A 22,556-nucleotide genomic window follows, 5' to 3' on the forward strand; every position below is an offset into this window, starting at 1 on the left:
AGTCAAATATCTTGCCAAAACTTGCTTGGTCTCACCAATAGAGAACAGAGCCTTTGACGAAATTATGGACAGTATTTAGTTTCCTGTGTTGGTCCAATGGAACTTTTGATCTCCTAGTCTCAGCTGAGTAGTTCACTTAGATAGATAATGGGGTCCAGGCTATTCCATTCCCACAGGGTCAAAGAGCAGACTGAACCATAGACTGAGAGTTTGGTAGAACTCCTAGAAGACAGATCCTGACCAGTACCAAATGAGGTGCTGGAATAGCTGACAATCCACATCTTTTTATTCTTTTATGCTTCTTCTTTTATTCAGTGCATAGTTAAATAATTTTCTATATCATCTGTTTTTCACTCTCGTTTAGGTTTGATTACCATGCCTCAGGCTCCTTTGCCAGTTTTCTATCTCTTTTCTGTTCCTCTTGTTCCATAGCTTTTTTTTCTCTCCCTCTTCTCCCTTTCCTGACCTGCTTGTATTGTCACTCTTCTCCTTCATGCCTGAATATTCTTTAGTGTTTAAATATTATCTTGAAACAGACAGTCAGAGGAACCCTTCATCTCAGCTGTCCATGCTGGACTCAAACCCAGTTTCTGGAAGTGAAAGGATTATCTGTAAATCCAGTGTGACATTCTGCACCTTTTCTACTCAACTGAACCCATTCTTAGAAACAGACTACTTCATTTGGCATGATGAGCCTTCCAGTTCTTTATCAGATACATTACAGATAATGTGCAAGGTGAGCTTTATTACAGTTTGTTCAGTACAAAGTTAAAAGAACTTAATGAAGAAAGTAAAAATGCACATGCTTTGTGGCTGTGAGATCAAAGTATGGAAAGTATCATATTCTCAGAGACCAAAGCAGAATTTCTTGCAGCTTTTTAAAAACCTCTTAATTAATTACCTTCCAAAATCAAACTAATAAGTTAAAGGGGGGGGTTAGAAAACAGTGAGGACAAAAATATATTTTGACAAGGTGATGAAGCAGAACTATTTCAGAATAACTGTAGAAATCCCTTTTGATTTAGAAATCTAATATCTTTCAGATGTTGTGATAGTCACTGGCATTTTGTCCAGCCAAGGTCAAAACTACTTTTTCAAAAAAACTCAGCCTCACAAAAACATTAAGCTCTGGAATAATTTTCAAAAGAAAACAATTTTCTGGATTGCACCATGTTCCTTGCCCAACAACTCTCTGAACTATACCCCACAGTCCCCAGTGTTATGATGTGCTGAAGGGTTTCCTGAAGGATGTCCAAAGACACGAGCCACCAGAGATGAGAAGGATTGAAATCTCTCAAGTGTTCTAAACAATGTACAGTTCAGCTCCCAATCTCTGATCTCATGTATCTCTACATGCCTATTGTCCGCAGCCACTCTGTCTGTGGTCCTGTCATCTGTGCTGCTGTCCGAGCTCTAAAAATAACAAATACTGAACATTAACAAGACACAGCAAAAATTGCCCATGTAGCACAGCTAATGTGCTATTTTACATAATTTGAATTACATCACACAGTAAATGTCATAGATGATTTAGCCAGTTGGAAGATGGATGGTGCAATTGGGCTAGATGCAACACTTTCACCTTGGGGATCTGGGTTTAGATCAATCGAGATTGAAGGGATGAAGAACCTCCTCTCTGTTGGTTGGAAGGGTTTGGCCAGTGTGTGGAGGTCACAGTATAAAAATTGATTTTTAAAAACTGACATTGCAAATGGTTCCTGTTAGTATTCAACCTCCTTCGTCTTCTGGTTCACAGCACTTAGTTTGAGTATGAGACATTTCATTATGAAGTATATGGAATAGAATTTATTAATATCAAATTTAAGTGAAAGGCTTAACTAGACACAAAGTGTGGCTTTCAGTTTCAGTATCATTCAGCTCTCCAAAGGTCTTTTGAAAACCAGGCTTCTTTGTACACCACATTTTCTGACATTAAAGGTACAAGTCACTGATAAGAGCTCATGACATGTTTTCCCAAATGCTTTCTGAGCAACCTGTTCATGTCGTGGTTGTCTACTTCAAAGCTACTTCCCTCAAACAAGACATACTAACCAACCTTTTCTTAATCTTGCCGAATGAAGAACAAGTGTTATTAACCATTGTTAATGGATGTCTAATATATTTATTACACCAGCCATTGAAGTTTGACATCTGTCTCCCATGGCTGATTTTATTACTCACTTTTTCTTGCACAAGCATTTTTCATACGGAACATTGAGATGCTAAAAGCAGAAGGTGAGCTACGCTTTCTTTTCACGACATTTCACAGTCATTCCGTTTGGTGTATTAGAATGTTTGTTGCTCCAAGATACAAAGGAGTTTGTTTATTAACCTTTAACTAAGCAAGACGTCTAACATACAACTCTTCAAATGTCCAACTCTTTACTCTTCCAACTACTGTTCCCCACCCCTTTCAAGCCTGCTGTCATCACTCCCCTCTTCAAATAACCCACTGGCAATGTTTCCTTTAAAATATTGTTGTGCATGACAGTTTTTTTTTCGGTGCATGTTCAATTTAAACTGAATGTGTGGCGACGCACGTGTATCATAGCACAAGGCCAATGTACTCCTTCGCAGGCAGCTTAGTGCAATTATGCAGTGCAGCAGGAATATTGCCTTCTTGCGAACCATTGTTCCATTCCAACCTCCGAAATGATAGAAAGTTATATTACCTTGATTGACTTGAGGAGATCCAAGATGATTTTGGAAAGATTATGAGCAAATTTCCGAATGTCGCTGTTGTGTATTGACTCTTTCACGTTTCCAAGTTGGCTGAACTGATTGTGGTAATATGAAAGGCCTTCTTTAATCTTCTTAAGGCACATCTGAAAGAGTCAGAGGTTAAAGATACTTTAAGTGATACCAATGTTTGTGCTGCATGCGTTTCTCTGTGGTGATATACATTTCTACCCAAGTCCCGTCATCCACAGTAGTTTGGTCCATGAACCTTTCTGTAGTTGGCATTCATCATGCCGCCCTCTGATAATTTGGCAGCACCAAGATGACGTGGATGAATGTAAAGGTCTGTGAACCAGCTCAACATGAAGCTGTCAGGATCTGTTCTCCTTAATGATCTTAAGTATGCTTGGGTGCAGTTTCACAGGCTCCATGAACCCTCTGGTAACTCACCCAAGTGGGCATTCTTTGTATTTGAAGCTAAACAATAAATATTGGTTAGTCACAAAAACAGCAGTGGCTGGAAAAGCTCAGCAGGTCTGGCAGCATCTCTGAAGAGAAATCAGAGTTAACGTTTCTTGAGGAAGGGTCGCCGGACCTGAAACGTTAACTCTGATTCCTCTTCACAGATACTGCCAGACTTGCTGAGCTTTTCCAACAACTGCTGTTTTTGTTTCTGATTTACAGCATCCGCAGTTCTCTCGGTTTTTATTTAGTATTCGTCGATCACTTGACTGAACAGCATCACAGGTTAGCCATGGGAAATGCTATTCATTATGGCGTTGGGGGGGTGGGGTGGTGTGCCTGTCAATAAAAAGGTTTCCTTCCCTAAAGCACATTGACTTTTAAGGACAATCCAATGGTTTCTTGGTCACTTCTACTGATACTAGCCTTTAAAAAAAAATCAAATGCTGAAACTGCCAGAGCGGGTTCAGATGATACCTTCTGATGGATTATTCGTCCAGCAACAGAACCATTGCATTGCCATACATTGTCAGCGACTGCTTACCTCTGGAAGGGTCCTGAGTGTGACGGGGTCGCAGTTGTCACTGACTTCGATACGTGGGATGACCTCACTGTCATTCAGCTTAAAATTTCTCGGGCAATGCTCCTGTACAGAAAATCACGGGCGGTTCATTATATAAATAACTTTAGCGTATGAAACACATTGCCATTAAATCGGTCCACGGCTGCAAGCCTGATCCTATTGACACAGGTGTAACGTTATCCTTTTGTTTTCTTCCGACACCACTTGTAGCAATCCCCCGAACACTATCCCAGCAGAATTCAGCACAAGCCAGAGTTTGAACCGGGAACCTCCCTATGCTAGCCAGTTCCATCTTCCAGCCGATTGAGAGAAATCGGACGCTGGATGTTTAAATCCAGGAACAGGTACCACTTGACCAACCATGACACAGCAAGGGTTTAAGTGCCATGCTAGTCTGTGACAATATAATAAATTGTTAATCAACTGTTGCCAAAGGCCAAGAGAATACGAGGTGAAATATAAAAAAAACCCAATTGCAATCGTTGACGTGTCTCGTTTCCGGTTGTGCAAACATATTTTGATGCAATGCATTCTACGCCATTTACCTGCACCTACTTTACAAACTATGTACTTTATTTTGTTTCTACATTCTCCGGGACGATAATAGGTTCAATAATTTACATTTGTGGAAAATAATCCTTTCGCAATTGAATTGTGATTGTTTTTTTTAAAAATATGAATATCTCTGTGAAGTTCTGACCCTTTTTCTTACAACTAGAAGTTTGACTGTACAATGTTCCTGCGCCAGGTTCATCTCTGGGTACGGCTGTGACAATTACCACCTCATTAAACAACGGCACACTTTAGCTAACATTACACAAGAGCTTGTCGCTCACCGGCTAAACACCACGAGCCACGGTTCATTTCTCCATTGGCCGGACAACGCGCTCTAATAAGCATTTGGGAAGTGGGGGGGTGTGTGGATGGGTGAGAGTATGGAACTATTAAACGGTGCACTTGTAACACTCGTTTGTACAATAGAAATTATCACCAACAGTCATTCAAGTTGAGAGAGGGGATTGACAACAGCTGCATTGAATATTTCTTTCTAACCAACCCCTTTCATGAGAACTGGTGACAGTAGAAGTCCAGAGGTGCCTCTTTACTATTACAGCTATAAATATTCAACAAAAGGCACTGTGGCATTTCCTCAGCGCTCCTGTGGCGATGAGATGACTTTAAATCTCGCGGGCGTCTGTCAATTTCTCATTCACCTTAACGTGAGTCAAGGTGATGTGAAAGGAAATACAAACAAAAAAAGCTGGAAATACCTAGCAGTTTCAAAAGCGTCAGAAATAAAGATGATGAAATACCATCGACCTAAAATGTTCATTCTGGTTTTCTCTCCAGAGACGTTACCTCATCTGCTAACTCCTGCTAACTTCTCTAGGTAGTTAAAACTTATTCAATTTTCCATCCCGCTCAGGTTTCCAAAAATTAGGGATTTACTCATCCGTGGTTCCTAGTGTAATTGTACACCGGGCTAAATTAATTCTAACCTATATCTTTAAAAGGACACGACATCGAATTGAAAATAAAGCAAAGAACCGCGGATGCTGGAGATCTGAAACAAAAAAAACAAATATTGCTGGAGAAACTCAGCAGGTCTGGCAGCATCCGTGGAGAGAAAGCAGTTAACGTTTCGGGTCTGGTGACTCTGCAATCAGTCCTGCTGAGTTTCTCCAGTAGTTTCTGTACTGAATAGCAAATGTTCGGCTGAGCTGTGCCGATAGCCGCAGAGTTAATGCAGGGTGTACCTGAACCTTCCCTATACCACCTGGAGGTGGATATAACAACATCAGACACCAGCTAACTCAATACAGGCTGACGAGGGAATCTGAGTGCTTCCTGCTAAGTCTGTTGATAACTGTTGACACACTTATCCATGGAACCAATCATTCGAAGATTCAAGAATTAGGATTTGAAATTGTTTGGCCCAATACTTGATCGTTACTTCCTAATCTGTAATTTTATATCAATTTATTGTTTAATGTATTAAATATTACACATTACTAAAACTTATACTACTTAACGTAAGTGTAGGTGGAATTAGATACAAAGAGGATCTGTGATTACCAGAAAATATTTCTGAAAATATAAATTATTTTGCATCGTATCACCTATAAGAAACAACTTATTCTGTAATATCGGAAGAGCGTTTCCCTAATTTTCCTATCAATAATCTTGTCTATTGGATATTTATTACAAAAATTTTGCTGAAAAGTAAGACTCGTTGCCAAAGCTTTTCGAAAAGGGTGCTGATCAGTTGGTAAGCCCACTCTGATAGACCAAGGCGTTGCCGTGTCTCCTGTTGTGTATTTATTGTGATGGTCTGAAATTTAGCATTCTTGCCTGTAACCTGAGAATTGCGCGTCAAGGAGCTTCGCAACATGTCTCTCTTTTCAGAAATATTTAAATTCGATTATTTTTTGGCTCCCTCCTCTCGGGCAAAAGCGTATACACAGGGAATCGCAGCCTCAGCTCTATTGTAAATGAAGGTTTTCATGAATAATTATCGACTCTTTCATACAATATTCGTAATTCAAAGGTTTGAGAGCCTTTATATTCTGACGCTTCTCATTTTCTTCAAACTGCACTTAGAGCTCCAATCTGCTTTTATTTTGATGTTTGTCCAATATTTCGTTAATGTTCGCTCTAAAATAAATTATTACTCACAAACTAAAGATATAAGGAAACCAGATAGCGTTAAAATAATAATGATAAAATATTTGCAGCGAATTATTTACAAAATGTAACCTTTTTATAGTCTTAGTCTTTGTCCAAAACAATTCGGCGTTTCAAAATGCATTCTTTTACAAACTAATTTTACAATTTATAATTCTTATAATGTAAATACTTGGAGCTATCTGCTGTGGAATAAAAAAGTATTTGCAGAGTTTATAAGAAATAGTAGGAACTGCAGATGCTGGAGAATCTAAGATAACAAGATGTAGAGCTGGATGAACACAGCAGGCCAAGCAGCATCAGAGGAGCAGGAAAGCTAACGTTTCGGGCCTAGACCCTTCTTCAGAAAACGTTTATAGGTTTTTTTTCATTGGATTGCTGTTAAATAAACTGGGAAAGTTTTTAAATAAACTTTTGCAGTAACTCACCCATCTATGCGTGTAGTTAAAAGTCTTGGAAGTGAGATTCCTAGAAAGAATTCGACAGGATGTCCAGCTGTGCAGTTGTTCCGGGACTGAGCCCGAGATCCCAGCCACATTGAGCAGCAAGATGAGCGTCAGCAACTCGCCACATATCTTCATTGCTCACTGAAAATGTACCAGCTCAGCACTGAGATACAGCAGATTGTCAAGCACAAGCAACTACAAGACACAACAAGCCATGCCTTTATAGGGAATGGTGTTAGAGCGGGATTTCCCACTTCAATTCGAAGAGAGGAAGAGTGATTCAATGCAAATACCTCGGCCAGATTACCTGTCCAACCGGAATACTGGACAGAGGGTAAGGCTCATTTTTCGAACACATAAAACGGTTTCCACTACGGAACCCTCAATTCCAAAGGGACCGGACAGTTTCACCTTGGTGAGGGGAAAGCTTTTAGCAACCATAATCTGGGACAAAGTTAGCAGTCACCCGGGCAAATGTGGATTAATTAAAACTATGAGGTAACAGCAAAAGTTGCTGAGGGTGATACGTTTGATGTAGCCTACATTGACTTCCAACAGGTGTTTGATAAAGTGCCACATAACAGCCTTATCAACAAACTTGAATCCCCTAAATAAATGTGACAATAACAGCATGTAAATATGAATGACAAGAATACAGGACACAATTTCAAAATCTGGAACTGACTCAAAACTTGGAGTATTATGAACCGTGAAAAGGATAGTGATAGAATTCAAGAGGACATAGTTTGATGGAGTGGGTGCATTTGAGGCAGATTGATAGAATGGGCACATTTGAGGCTGATTGATAGAACGGGCACATTTGAGACAGATTAAATCTAATGCAGAGAAGTGTGAAGTAATTAATTTTGATGGGAAGAACTGGGAAAGGCAATATCAAATAAAGGGTACACTTCTAAACAGAGTGCTCCTGAGGTCAGTGCCAATGTCCCTACCTCTGGGCCAGAAGGTCTGTGTTCAAATCCTACCTGCCCTGGACATGTATCAAAACATGACTGACCAGGCTGATAAAAATATATACAATTCTAAAGGATGTACAAGAACAGAGAGACCTGGAGATAAATATCCACAAATCATGATGTGGAGGTGCTCCTGCTGGACTGGGATGGACAAAGTCAGAAGTTACATGACACCAGGTTATAGTCCAACAGATTTATTTGGAATCACACAAACTTTCAGAGCACAACCCCTTCGTCAGGTGCTCTCTCACTGCTCCTGAAGGGGCTGCACTCCGAAAGCTTGTGATTCCAAATAAACCTGTTGGACTATAACCTGGTGTTGTGTGACTTCTGACTTTATCCACAAACCCATTTCAGGTTGCAGGCTAGAAGGCATTCTAGATCCTGAGCTTTAAAAATAGAGACATAGGAAAATTGTATGGCATATAATGGCTTTTGTCCTCTGGCAGGAGAGCTGTGAAGGGACTTGCATTGCCCTCTTTGGGGAAGGCCTACTGAATTACAAGTCACTAGTGGGTTTCCACAGAATCAGGACTCCTGGGGACGGAAGTCCTACCTACCAAGAGCTACTGGCCAATTTGCTTAGCAGCATCACTGGGAGAATGGTGACAGCTGAAGAATGACAGCAGAGACCCAGGGTCAAGTAAGTGATGACAGGAGGGGTTTCATAAGGTGGAGATCACAGGAGGAGGGGTTGAGAGAGTTCAGCAGCAAGGGAAAGAGGCTGATGGTCTCCCTTGCCAATGTTGGGTCCCTCAATCAGGCACTGAGTGCCTCAAACAGGGGATCTTCTCCCCACCCTCAGTAGAAACACAAGCAATTCACACAGGTTTACATGTTGTGCATCCCACATGGCAACAGGTCATATGCTGGGTTAATACCAGCAGTGGTGGGAAGAGACCATTAATTGAGCATTAGTTTTTCCATATGTCAACAGCCCTCTCTACCCAATTAAATGCCCTCACTGCCTCCAAACGCACAGATAGGAAGGCATAAAAAAAACAAGGAACTGTATAAGATTATGAAGAGGATAGATAGGGGTGGATAGGAAAACATAGCTTCTATTAATGGAGGGGTAACTAACTAAGGGGTAAAAGGCTAAGAGAAATTTGAAGAGTTTACTTTTTCACTCAGAGGGTGGTGGAAGTCCGGAATTCACTGCCTGAAAAGGTGGTTGAGTCAGAAATTCTTGTAACATTTCAGCAGTATGTAGAGATTGATTTGTGTTGCCATAACCTCTTAGAGTTATGGGCCAAAAGCTGGAAAATGGGATTAATGTAATCGGATCGTTGTTGTTCGGTGCTGACGCGATGGGGCTAATGGCTTCTTTCTGTGTATGCATGTCTATGAGTCTGAGTTATGACGAATCTTTATATTGCAAGTTGTAAGAATGCTGCAGTTGGCAATCTGACAAATGGATGTTAAGGAGTCAGTAAATCCTTAACCCATTCATCTTAATTCACTAAGGAACTGTATGGGGCTTAAAGGTCAATCTACATCTCGGAGTTAATGATGCTGAGTTTGGCCTTGCCAAACCCTCTTGCACCACTCACCATGGGTGTAACTGACCATTACCAAAGCAACCACGCGTTAATTAGGACAACCTCAAGCGAGTGATTGAATTAATAAATCTTTTTTTTAATCAGATCAAAGCAAGAGATGACATATAAATCATTGCATTAACAATTGTTTATTAAAATCAGAAGTATGATTCGCAATATTTAAACTTAAACATTGAATATGTAAACTGCTGTTAGTCGATATTATTGTAGACAGGGTTAACTAATAAAATGAACTAAAAAGGTTATACATGTAGTGATTCTACCTTAAATGGATTGTTATATATTATTGTTATTACTTATTAGTGAGATCCATGCCTGAGATACATAAAATTTCACAAATGAATGCATGATTTGAGAGATTAATTTAGGGTGTAGCTCCCTAGAATGCAAACAGGTTAGTAACATGACATAACCAGACTTTAATTTATCCAATTAATCTAATATAACTAGTGGTTAGCAATTTTTTATAACTTATACAACTTTGTTCTTATGAGCTAAGTTGTTGAGTTGTGTATTTGCCACCTTTGTACATCCATATTAACGTTTGCAATTGGAGTGATGAACCCTATTTTGTAGCTGTACCATCTGTAATTCTCCAAACCTCTGCTCTGACTAAATCCACAATACATATTAATAACTATATCTGGACTGTTGGCTTCTAGGGTTCATGACAAAATTTGTAATTTTTGTGAAATGCTGACAATCTGACAAATGGGTTGTAAAACTGATGGCTGGGATCCATGGGGAAGGATTCACTATGGTCTGCATTTTCCTTTGCTTTGAGTATTTGCCTTGCTCTTTATTTCTGAAAAATAACTTTATCAAATTTCAAACAATGTGTCTGGAGCATTGCCTCTAAATATTGTAATCCTGTCAATGCAAATGAAAATGAGGATGGATATATAACAGACTGATGCCGCATCTATTGTTCTAAATCAAAATTAACTGGGTTAGAATCACAACATCAGGCTAAAATAGCATGCGTACTGTTCTAGTCTGATTTCTCTGCAAATTAGCAGTTTAGGAAGTAAGAGTTCCTTTGGTATGAGTTAAATATTAGGGAGTTTCTGCATTGTTCATGGTCAATTTACTTCCCTCAAGCAACAGAAGCAAAATAGATTAATTGCGCATTCATCTCATTTACTGTTCATGGGATCTTGCTTTTTACCAATTGGCTGCCATGTTTGCCAATAGTGACCATACTTTAAAAGTTTTTAAATTGGGTGTGAAGCTCTTTCAGACACCCTGCAGATGTGAAAGGTGTTACCTAAACACATGTTAGCGCTTTCTGTCCTTCATCAATGGGGTAAATCATATCAATGCACTTATAGAAGAAACAGAAGTGACACGAGGATAAGAGATAGTAGGAACTGCCGATGCTGGAGTTTGAGATAACAAGGTGTAGAGTTAATCAATCCTATACTCCCAGTGGGCAGCTTTGATCAGAGGGAGTGAGTCAGAAATTTGTGCTGAAATGTTATGACTCCACTGTCAACAAGGGCAGTCTTTGAATACTGCTCTCACTGGAGCCCAAGTCTAGTCAGTATACCCTACACCATTTGTCAGATCCCAATCAAAATAAAGTTTGCCAGCTACTTTTATCAGGAAGACATTATCTCCCTTTAAACAGATATGCTGAGCAGATAGGTCAGCAAGACAGTAGGATGGGACAGTTTGGAATGCTGCTCATAAAAAGGCACTAATGACATTTGATAGACCCTTCAGCAAGTGTTGAGAGAGTCATAGTGGGAATTGTGGGTTTATCCAAGAGGAAGTCAAGTTTGAGAGTGGCAGAAGAATAGGATGACTGAAGAGTAGTGATAAGGTAGGATTTGACAGGACGGGTTGGGAGGGGTGGGGTTGCAGGCCGTGTGGATTGAGGTTAAAAGGACTGAAGAGAGAGGAAATGAAAGATATCACAACCAGGCAGCAGAAAGGGCAGGAGAAAGGACAGAATGACTCAAAATTGTGAATAAAAGAAAGGAGATAGAAATTTAAAGCTAAAATCTGGAACTGAAACAGGCATGTGAATGAGCAATGATTGAGGAAATCAGTTATTTAAAACACAAACATTGACATCTTTACATGGTTAGTGGCACTTTAATGAAGCTTAACTCAAATGCAAACTTTCTTGGCAATTGTCCATACCTATTTCAATTAGATCAAGAAGGGTGGTATTGTTTAATCTAGTGTCACCAGGTCAGAATTCAACACCACTAATGCCCCTCAATCATAAACATGTGTTAGCTCATACCAGTCATTCTTTCATTCAAATCTTCACTTTGCCAGTGAGTTAAAATAAAAGGTTTTCTAACTATCTTCCTCGCTCTTTTGTGCTTTTCATTAATTCTGTCTTTCTCTCTTACCCTCTCTTGTTTAAAGCTCCTTCTTCCTTTCTTAGTTTCTCTCTTAATCCCTTTATTTTCTCTCATATGCTCTCCGCTTATGTTCAATCTATGACAACACTGCTTATAGATTCCCTACAGTGCAGAAAGAGGCCATTCAGCCCATTGAGGTTGCAACAACCCTCTGAAGAGTATCCCACCCAGACCCACCATGGCTAACCCATTTAACTTGGACACTAAGGTGTAATTTTTTGCATGCCCAATTCTCCTAACCTGCCCATCTTTGGACTGTGGGAGGAATCCAGAGCACCCAAAGGAAACCCACGCAGACACAGGGAGAACATGCAAACTCCACAGAGACAGTCACCCTAGGTTTGAAGGGAATCCGGGCCCCTGGTGCTGAGGCAGCAGTGCTAACCATTGAGCTACCTTGCTGCCCTGCTTAAGTCACCTGACTGTGATGTGGAACAGAGAAAATTTAGTAAGAGAAAGAAAGTGAAATACGGGAGTGGTATTATCTTGCTTTTTCTATATATGTTTAATATCTTTCCTGGACAAACCACAATACATGAATAACATATTTCAGGACATTATCTCTTATGTGTAACTTCTGAAAATTATACTTGGTAATCTGACAGCTTCTAGGTAGATCAGATAATTTCCTTTAAGTTTGTATAACTCAGATTTACAGTGTATTGTAAGATCCTTTCACTGATTGATTGTCATACCAAATGCTGCCTCATCTGGTTGGCCCATAGAGATGTAACACCTGGTAGATTACAGTATGACAGGTAAAAAACATATTACAGTTTGCACACATTGATACATATATTTTAAGTATGCAACATTCCATGAGTTCTGTGTTCTCCAATTCTGGCCTCTTGTGTATCACCCATGCCCTTTGCCCCATACATTGATGACTGAGCCTTCAACTGTCTGGGATCTAAGTTTGAAAGTCCCTCTTTAAACCTCTCTATACCTTTCTCTCTTGCCTCAAGATCACCATTCAAATGTCCTTCTTTGTCTACGTTTTTGGTCACCTGTCACATCTTCTTATGTAGCTTAATTGGTGTCAAATATTGGCTGATTACACTCCTGTGAAGCACCTTGGGAAGGTTTTAGTAAGTTCAAGATTTAATAGCAGTAGTAGTCAAAGAGAGACTTGCATTTAGAGTCATAGAGTCATACAACATGGAAACAGACCCTTCATTCCAACCAGTCCATGCTGACCATAATCTCAAATTAAACTAGTCCCACCTGCCTGCTCTTGGACCATATCCCTCCAAACATTTCTTATTCATGTACTTATCCAAATGTCTTTCAAACGTTGTAACTGTACCCACATCCACCACTTCCTCTGGAAGTTCATTCAACACACGAGCCACTCTTTGTGTAAAAAAATTGCCCCCATGTCTTTTTAAAATCTTTCTCCTCTCAATTTAAAAATATGCCCCCTTGTCTTCAAATCCCCCACCCTAGGGAAAAGACACCTGCCATTCACCTTATCTATACCCCTCATTATTTTATAAACCTCTATAAGATCACCTCTCAACCTCCTACACTACAGTGAAAAAAGTCCCACCCTATTCAGCCTCTCCTTATAACTCAAGCCCTCCATTCCCAGCAACATCCTGGTAAACCTCTTTTGAACCCTCTCCAGTTTAATAATATCCTTCCTGTAACAGGGAGACCAGAATTGGACACAGTGCTCCAGAAGAGGCCTCACCAACGTCCTATACAACCTCAACATGACATCCCTACACTCAAAGGTCTGAGCAATGAAGACAAGCGTGCTAAATGCCTTCTTAACCACCCTGTCTATATGTGATGCAAAGTTCAAAGAATTATGTACCTGAATGCCTAAGTCTCTCTGTTCTACAACACTGCCCAAGGCCCCACTTTTAATTGTATAAGTCTTGTCTTTGTTTGTTTTACCAAAATGCAACACCTCGCATTTATCCAAATTAAACTCCATCTGCCACTTTTCAGCCCATTGACCCAATTGATCAAGATCTCTTCGTAATCTTAGATAACCTTCTTCACTGTCCACTATACCACCAATCTAGGTGTAATTTGCAAACTTACTAACCATGCTTTCTGTATTCTCATCTCAATCATTTATATAAATGACAAACAAGAGTTAACCCAGTACCAATCCCTTTACAAAGTGCCCTTACCTCAGGACATTCCAAAGTGCTTTCCAGCCAATTAAGTACTTTTTGAAGTGTAGTCATGTTGTAATGTAGAAAATGTGGTAAACACTTTGTGCACAACAAGATCTCAAGAACAACATTGAGATTATGACTTATTTTTAGTGATGTACGTTGCAGGATAAATGTTGGCCTCGGGACAACAGAACTCTTCAGTTCTTCTTCAAAATACGTTTTTATAATTCATTCATGGGATGCGGGCGTCTCTGGCTGGACCAGCATTTATTGCCCATCCCTAATTGCCCAGAGGGCAGTTAAGAGCCAACCACATTGCTATAGGTCTGGAGTCACATGTAGGCCAGACCAGGTGAGGACAGCAGAGTTCCTTCGCTAAAGATAATTAGTAAACTAGATGAGCTTTTCCTGACAATTGGCAATGGTTTCATGGTCATAATTAGACTGCTATTTCCAGATTATTATTGAATTTAAATTCCACCTTGGTGGGATTTGAACTCAGGCCTCCAGAACATTATCTGGGTCTCTTGATCAATAGGCTTGCGATAAGAACACTAGGCCATCATCTACCTCCATATCACCTGAGGGGAAGACAGGATTTTATTTTAATATCTCATCTGAAACAAAGAATTTAACAAAATATTCCACTGTAATAACATCACAGCTGAGCTTAATCCTGTCCTTATCTGACATGTATGTGGATACAATTCACTTTCCAATAGTGGTCATTGGGGAGAGCAATATAATTTTCCTGATAAGCTGGAAATTCCTCCTGATTCTGCACCCTTTTCTTCAATCACACAAAAAAAATTGATGTTTAAATTGCATGTGTTGGTTCCTGGTTCTCACACACTTAAGGACATAAGAAAGTAGACAAGAGCTATATCTAACCAAAGGTTCATGGTCAGTTTTTGGGAAGTGGTTGCTGACATTGAGTTAGCTGGAAATAAATTTCAACAATACGATAAAGAGATCATGCTGATGAATGAGCTCATTCCCCTTTGTACTAACCTCTCAACAAAGTTATTTTCTCTGACGTAAAGGCTAAATGCACAATTTTCCAAATGGCATCATTAATGTGATGTTCTGGCCCATGCTGCACTGTACATACAATACATACACCATGTGGACTCCAGTGGTTCAAGAAGGGATCACCACCTTCTCAAGGGCAATTAGTGATGTGCAATAAATGCTGGGGTTGCCAATGATGCTCACATCTCATGAACAAATGATAAAAATATTAGGAATTAGCTCAGTTCTATGAAATCAGGATAAGGCTTCTTGTCATTTGAAATTTGTCACAATTTGACAGCCCAGGATAAATCCCACAAATTTCTACACCTGTCATGGAAAGTCAAGTTTGCTCCTCACATGCCACACTTTTGCAAGAAGATACCCAAACACATTGAAGGCACTGGGCCAGGATTTTCAATTGCCCATCAGGCAAGATTGATGTGAGTGCACTTTGAAAAGCACACCTGGATGGCATGTCAAAATTCCAACACCTCTGGAACATGTTGGAATTTTGAAAGTGCTGGAAGTAGGAAAAGGTGGAAATGCACTTGCCTCCAACTAATGACATGGAAACTCTTTGGCGAGCTTGTTAATGGGCTGGAAGGTGATTTTTGAATTGCAGACAGGTAAAATTGAACGGTCTTTTTTTTCCCATATTTTACTAAAGTTAAACAGTCTATTGCATGTTCGTGTATAGCTGTCAGGTTCAATGTAGGAACCAATTATTCTTTTGTGATGAAACATTTTTGCCATAAGGGATTTTTGTTCTAGCAGTACTGCTCAGTTGGCCTTTTGGCAAATTTTGTGTGCGGTGAAACTGCTTGCTCTCCAATGTGATGCCTCCTTTTCTCTGCAAGATAGCAACAAGCATCATCATGGCTGGCATCTCCCTTTAAGCATAGTGCTCTGCAGGTAGAACTCAGTGCTGCTAACTGAGCATTGAGCTTGGCATAACCCAATTAGGGCATTTATATTTGAAGGTTTTGTCACATAAGCAACAGTTGGGATCTGGGAATTCATGACCCTGGATTAAAAGTCAAGTCTCTGGTGTCTCTGGTCATGAATAATTTTCCCCACGTGATATTTTTAAAAAATATTTGTGCATGTGATCTGGGTGTTCTTGGCTAGGTCATTCCGAGTTACCTACAGGGCAGTTAAGAGTCAACTGGATTTCTGTGGATCTAGAGTTACATGTAGGCCAGACCAGGTGAGGATGGCAGATTTCCTTCCCTACAGGATATTAGTGAACTCAAACGGTTATTACAATAATCGATAGTTGTTAAATGGTCACCATTAGGCCAGCTCTCTATTCCACATTTTTTATTGAATTCAAATTTCTCCATTTGTCATGGTGGGATTCAAACCAATTTCCCTAAAAGAAAAGCTAGAACTAGTTGGTTAGACCATTATATGAAGAAATGCTCATCTTTGATTTAGCTATGCAGAGAAACTATTAAACTAGAGGAAAAAAGTTGGAGTCTGGAATTATAGAGATTACATAAATGAAGTAATTTGCCCCTTCACACTTATCCCAGTGCTAGTTCTTAAAATGAACCTGTCTACCCTAATCCCAATTCCCCCTTTCATTTATATGGTTTTACAAATACATTTCCAAATCCCTTTAAAATTATGTTACAATTTCAGTCTCAAGAATAGTAGTGTAACGATTATTTTACTGGGCTAGTAATCCAAAGCTGAAGTTTTGAAGAAGAGTCATATTGGACTTGAAATGTTAACTGTCTTTCTCTCTCCACAGATGCTACAGACCTGCTGAGTTTCTCCAGCACTTTGTTTTATTTCAGATTTCCAGCATCTGTAATATTTTGTTGTTATTATAGAAATCCAGAACCTTGAACTAATAATCCAGTCAGAACGCGAGGTCAAATCCTGCCAATAGCAATTTGAGATTTTGAACTAAGAATTTAAAGCTCTGTAACTAAAAATTAAAAGTGACCGTGAAACTTTTGAATTGCTGTTACAACCTAACTGGTCTACTAATGTTAGAGGGAAAGAATCCCACCACTTTTAATTGACTTAAGCCTGTATGTGACTCCAGTCTCCGTTTCAATGTGGCTGACAACTAACAGTCCATTGAAATAAGCTTATTTGAGTCAGTCAGTCAGTCATTTGTTTCTCCATGCAATTAAAATACTTTTCTAAAGGATTTAAAAATTATTTACCCACTTCCCTTTTAAAAGTTACAATAGATTTTGCTTTCTTCACTGTTTCTGGATGGGCTTCCCATATTCTCAAAACATTAAGCATCAAAAACAAATCCCCTAACTTCTCCCTTTTTTTTTGCTGATGATCTTTAGCTTATGTTCTTTCATAACTGACTCACCAACCAATGGGGATAATTTATTTTTCCCATTTACCTTATTAAAGCCCCTTATAACTTTGATTGCATATCTGTCACAACCTTTTGAACCTAAGTCTGATGTGATAATGGTTCAACCCCAAAGCAGCAGCAGTCTAAACACAGCCTAGGGTCACTTGAAAACCCTTTCCATTACATGTAGGCATTTGGGTGATCTCAGTCAGAATATTCCTACACACAAGGCTCAACATATTAATTGTGTGTACTCTGATACATGTAGATTGTCAGGGAATTCCACCTTTCAGTAATGCTTCACAATATTTGAAGTAATTAATCACAATTTCTGCTCCTGGTCATTTTATCACAGAGTGCTTTACATCCAATGAAGTATTATTATAGTACAGTCATGCTTGTAATGTAGGAAAAGCACCAACCAATTTTCACATACCAAGCTCCTGCAATGAGACATATAATTAGGTAATCTGTTGTTAGTTTGTTGAGAGATAAATATTGCCCAGTCCTTCCAAGCTTGTATCACAAATTCCCAGGGTGGTTCCACAATTCGCTGATTGACACAGGTGTCTCAATTATTTCCGTGTCTTTTCTAAATGTTATAGTTACATATCCAGGAGCTTTCATCACCAGTAACTTACCACAAAATGAGAAACAAGTTATGTCATGAAAATATTTTCTGGGGGCTGCTTCTGTTTGTGACGAATTTCCATGAACTGGATTTTGTTTCGTTGTATTTATTTTTGCTAATTGCCACAGGGCATCAATGCTTCTAAGACAGGTCAGCGCATCTTCCTTCATTGCCAAAAAAAAATTGTAAGTAAATAGCATCGTATTTCATCCCTCAGAAACATCTAATACACTGAATTATTTTGAAGTGCTATGAGTGTTACGTAGGAACGTACAGCTGCCAAGATACCAAAAATAACAAATGAAGTGATTGACCCATGAATCAGTTTTTGTAGGAAGTGCTAATTGTGAATTGACTGCTGACCAAGATACTGCTTCTCTTCAAATAGTGACATGGAATCTTTAACGTCTACCTGGGGCAGAGAATTACAAAGGATCTTTCACCAGTGAGCAAAGCAAGTTTCATCATTAACTCTGATTTACTGCCTGGTGTTCTGGAACTATGTTTGATTTTACAGTCTTAACCTAGGGATGGCAAAAACAGCCAGGACTCTGCTCCAATGACTGCTGCCAGAAAATGTATGTATGTAGATGTCAGACAGGGACAGGGTCAAGATTGCACATATAATTTCTCCACCTTCACCTGCTCATATTTACTGCCAGCACTATTAAGTGAAGAATGTGTTGTTTGGTGACGTAGTGAAGGGTGCTGGTGCTATAGATGTGCATTTCCAGGAGAAATAATCAGAAAATAAAATAATGCCGCATATTCAGCTCTTTCTTTTTTCTCCAGAAGAATTTGTTTTACTTTTTTTATAAAAATTTTCTCTCCTCCAAAGGCATTAATAGGATACAGTTCTACAAGTACCACGTGGTTGAAAATGATTTTGACATTCAGTGGTATGGTAGTCAGCTTTTCCACTATAGTGAGGTTTAGCAACATGGAAATGTCTGGACAAAAAAGATCACGAAATTTGCCAAAAAAAAGTTGGACACCAGAGTACGCTGATTTGCATGTATTAATGAAGTCCCTGTAAATTTATCATTGCTGCTTCTGAGGTATTTCAAGTGAAGAGTGGCTGTAGCATTTTCTCACATAACAGTAATTGACCTTCTAATAAACTGCATGTGATGTGTTTTGAGATATTTTGATGCATGTGGCTCTATAAGTACACGCATCATCATTTCACCAGTGACTCCCCTTATTTGAAAAGGTTAGGAGGTCACTCCACTAATTCCCAGAATGAAGGGTATATCTTATGAAGAAAGGTTGAACGGTTAAGCCTTTACCTATTGGAGTTTAGAAGACGTAGTAGTGATTTCATTGAAACATACAGGATCCTGAGGTGACTTGATAAGATGGATACTGAGAGGATGTTTCATCTTGTAGGGGACACTAGAATGAAAAGACACAATTTAAAAATAATAGGTCTCCCTTTTAAGATGGAGAGGAGTTTTTTTTTGTTTTTCAAGGGTTAATAATGGTTTGTGGAATTCTCCATCTGCCAGATGTTTTCCCACTCACTCAACCTAACTACATCTATCTACAACCTCCTTATGTCTTCTTCACAACATACTTTCCTACCTATTTTGTGTCATCTACTAGTTTAGCTACCATGCCTTCACTCTCATCATCTATGTAATTGATATAGATTGTAAAAGTTGATGCCTCAGCACACACCTCTGTGGGACCACATTCATCACATCCTGTCAATCAGAAAAAGACCCATTAATACATACTCTGTGTTTTCTGCTAGCCTGTCAATCTTCTAACCATGCTAGTATGTTACACCCTACACCATGTGATTCTACTGTGCTTAGTAATCTTTTATGCACCAGTTTATCAAATGCATTTTGGAAATCCAAGCACAACATATCAATGGGCTTCCTGTTATACACAGTGCATGTTACTCCTTCAGTGAACTCAAATAAATTGGCTAAACATGATTTCCCTTTCACAAAACCACATGACTCTTCCTGATTACCTTGAATTTCACTAAGTGCCCAGTTATAACCTTAATAATAGATCCTAACACCTTCTCCATGACAAACATTAAGTCAACTTGCCTATAGTTTCCTATCTTCTACCTCCTCCATCTTTAAATACAGAGGATATGTGGGCTATTTTCCAGTCTGATGGAACATTTACAGAATCTAGAGAACTTTAGAAAATCAAGACCAACGCATTTACTAAATAAAAACTGAAAGAACTGCGAATACTGTAAATCAGCAACAAAAATAGAAACTGCTGGAAAGACTCAGCAGGTCTGACAGCATCTGTGGACAGAAATCAGAGGTAACGTTTTGGGTCGAGTGACCCTTCCTCATAATGGCATTTACTACCTCATTAGCTCCCTCTTTTAAGACCCTAGGATGAAGTCCATCAGGACCTGGAGACTTGTCATTCCACAACTCAGTTTGCTCAGTACTGCTCCCCTGGTGATTGTAATTTTACCAAGTTCCTCTCCTCCTTCTGCCTCCTGATTTACAGTTATTACTGGAATTATTTTTCTGCTATAGTGAAGACAGAGCAAATTATTTGTTCATTCCTTCCACCATTTCCTTATTATCCTCATTTTTCACTCCTACAGAATCAACAGTTATTTTACCTTCTCTTTTCCTTTTTCATAGAATCCCTACAGTGTGGAAGAAGGCCATTTAACCCATCGAGTCCACACTGACCCTCTGAAGAGCATCCCACCCAGACCCACACCCCATCCCCATAACTCTGCACTTCCCATGGCTTATCCACTAGCCTGCACATCTGAGGACACTATGGGCACTTTAGTATGGCCAATCCACCTAACCCGCACATCCCTGGACATTATGGGACAATTTAACACGGCCAATCCACCCAAACCTGCACATCTTTGGACTGTGGGAGGAAATCAGAGACACGGGAAGAACATGCAAACTCCACTCAGACAGTTGCCCAAGGCTGGCATCAAACTCAGGTCGCTGGCACTGTGAGGCAGCAGTGCTAACCACTAAGCCACAGTGCCATTCTTTCAAAACACCTGTATAAGCTCTTGTTATCCATCTTTAACATTTCTAGCTAGTTTCCTTTTCTACTCTAATTACTTTTTCCTGATTAACTTTTTAGTCATTCTCAGCCATTCTGTATGTACTGGTCTATCATCTGACTTGCCATTGTTGCAGTTTTGTGCTTTTTCCTTAAATGTGATATTTTCCTTAATTTCTTTAGTTAACCACAGATAGTGGTTCCTCACCTTGGAACTTTTCTTTATAGTAGGAATATACTTATTCTGAGTATCCTGAAATATCCCCTTGAATGTTTACCGTCGCTTCTTTATTGAGCTTTCTCCTAGCCTAGTGCCCCAGTTCACATCAGCTTTCATGCTGACATAGTTGCACCTGATATTAGTTGCCCTTAAAATATTAGTCTTAGACTCACTCTTCTCCCTTTCAAATTGGATGTAAAATTCACTTGCGGTTGCTACTCCCTTTGAGGTGCCTTTACTTTGAGGTCATTAATTAGAAGAAATAGGAATGGTCATTCTAGTTTAACAAGGAAAATCTGGGCCTCAAAAGTCCTGTCCTTTTAAAAATGTGAATGACAAAAGTTTGAGTTATATTTTAGGCGATGAGGTGATGGTTTACGTGGGCAATGGTTTGTAATACCAGGGTGTGCCTGCATGGAAGTGCTTTTTGAAGAAGCATGTGTCAAAGCACGAATTGCTTCTCAATTTTGCTTTTCATCATTTACAGTACCTGTACTGGGCTGGCATAGTGCCACATGCTCTTCTACAAAGCATTATGTAATTCCTCCATCGGAATTTATTCCGACAACAGCCTAGCCCCTGAAGCTCTGACCTGTTAAAGTGAGATTCCAGGAGTTTTTATTTGTCAGCCTTCCGGGTACTGACTTTATGACAGTTTTGTCCCATTACGCAGACTGACTCAGTGAAATTCCTTCACTAAAAATTTCTGAAGTTCCTCTCCCGCTTGCATTGAATCATTAAAAAAAACCACTACAGGCTTTACTGACTAACTTCAGCATCTTGGAATTCCTGGATTACTGCACACTTGTAGCTATTGTATTGAGTGGGATAGTTTGGAACAGGTTTACATTTTTGAATGAAAATCAGGTGATAGAAGAATTTGGCCTTCTTTGTAGTGGTATTATATTATTCAAGTTGTATTTATAAATAAGTATTCCAAAACCATTCAAAATCTTCCCTTTGCTTTGTCTCTGACTTCCTTGTAATATGCAACTCATACTACAGAAATGTGCATATACAACAAAATTTGCTTTAATTTTTTAAAATTTCCTTTAAAGTTTTGTTCCTGTTACAGTGCCCCTTTAGGTAAATATTGATTAGTTTAACTGTTTAGTCGTTTTTCTCTAAATAGTATACAGCAACAATTTACATTAATACAGTGCCTTTGATGTAATAAGACATTCCAAGGTGCCTCAGAGGAGCATTATAAAAGAAAATGTAATGTGGAACCACACAATGAAATATTAGGTCAGATGACCAAAAGCTTGGTCAAAAACATTGGTTTTAAGGAGTATCTTACATGAGGAAAGTGAGGAAGAGAGGAGGCTGAGATCTAGATAGAATATTCCAGAGCTAAAGGCTTAGGCAACTGAAAGAGTAGCCACCAATGGGGTGTGATTAAAGTCAGAGATGTTTGAGAGGCCAGAATTAGATAGC

At 39.3% G+C, this 22,556-nt stretch overlaps 1 protein-coding gene across 1 annotated transcript in view; it reads right to left on the reverse strand.

The window, feature by feature from the left end:
• Window positions 1-805: 805 nt before the first annotated feature.
• LOC109924897 (interleukin-23 subunit alpha-like) overlaps window positions 806-22,556 on the reverse strand; it is a 32,633-nt gene continuing 10,882 nt past the window's right edge. Inside the window, exons 2-5 of the mRNA XM_048619002.1 lie at window positions 6,838-7,050; window positions 3,686-3,787; window positions 2,673-2,825; window positions 806-1,413 (exon numbers count right to left, since the gene is read on the reverse strand). Coding sequence (XP_048474959.1) covers window positions 1,198-1,413; window positions 2,673-2,825; window positions 3,686-3,787; window positions 6,838-6,990 — 624 coding nt within the window. The 5' untranslated portion in view covers window positions 6,991-7,050 and the 3' untranslated portion in view covers window positions 806-1,197. The remainder of the gene's footprint in view (window positions 1,414-2,672; window positions 2,826-3,685; window positions 3,788-6,837; window positions 7,051-22,556) is intronic.

The sequence above is a fragment of the Rhincodon typus genome, chromosome 41, assembly GCF_021869965.1.
Source record: "Rhincodon typus isolate 14 chromosome 41, sRhiTyp1.1, whole genome shotgun sequence".
Lineage (NCBI taxonomy): Eukaryota > Metazoa > Chordata > Chondrichthyes > Orectolobiformes > Rhincodontidae > Rhincodon > Rhincodon typus.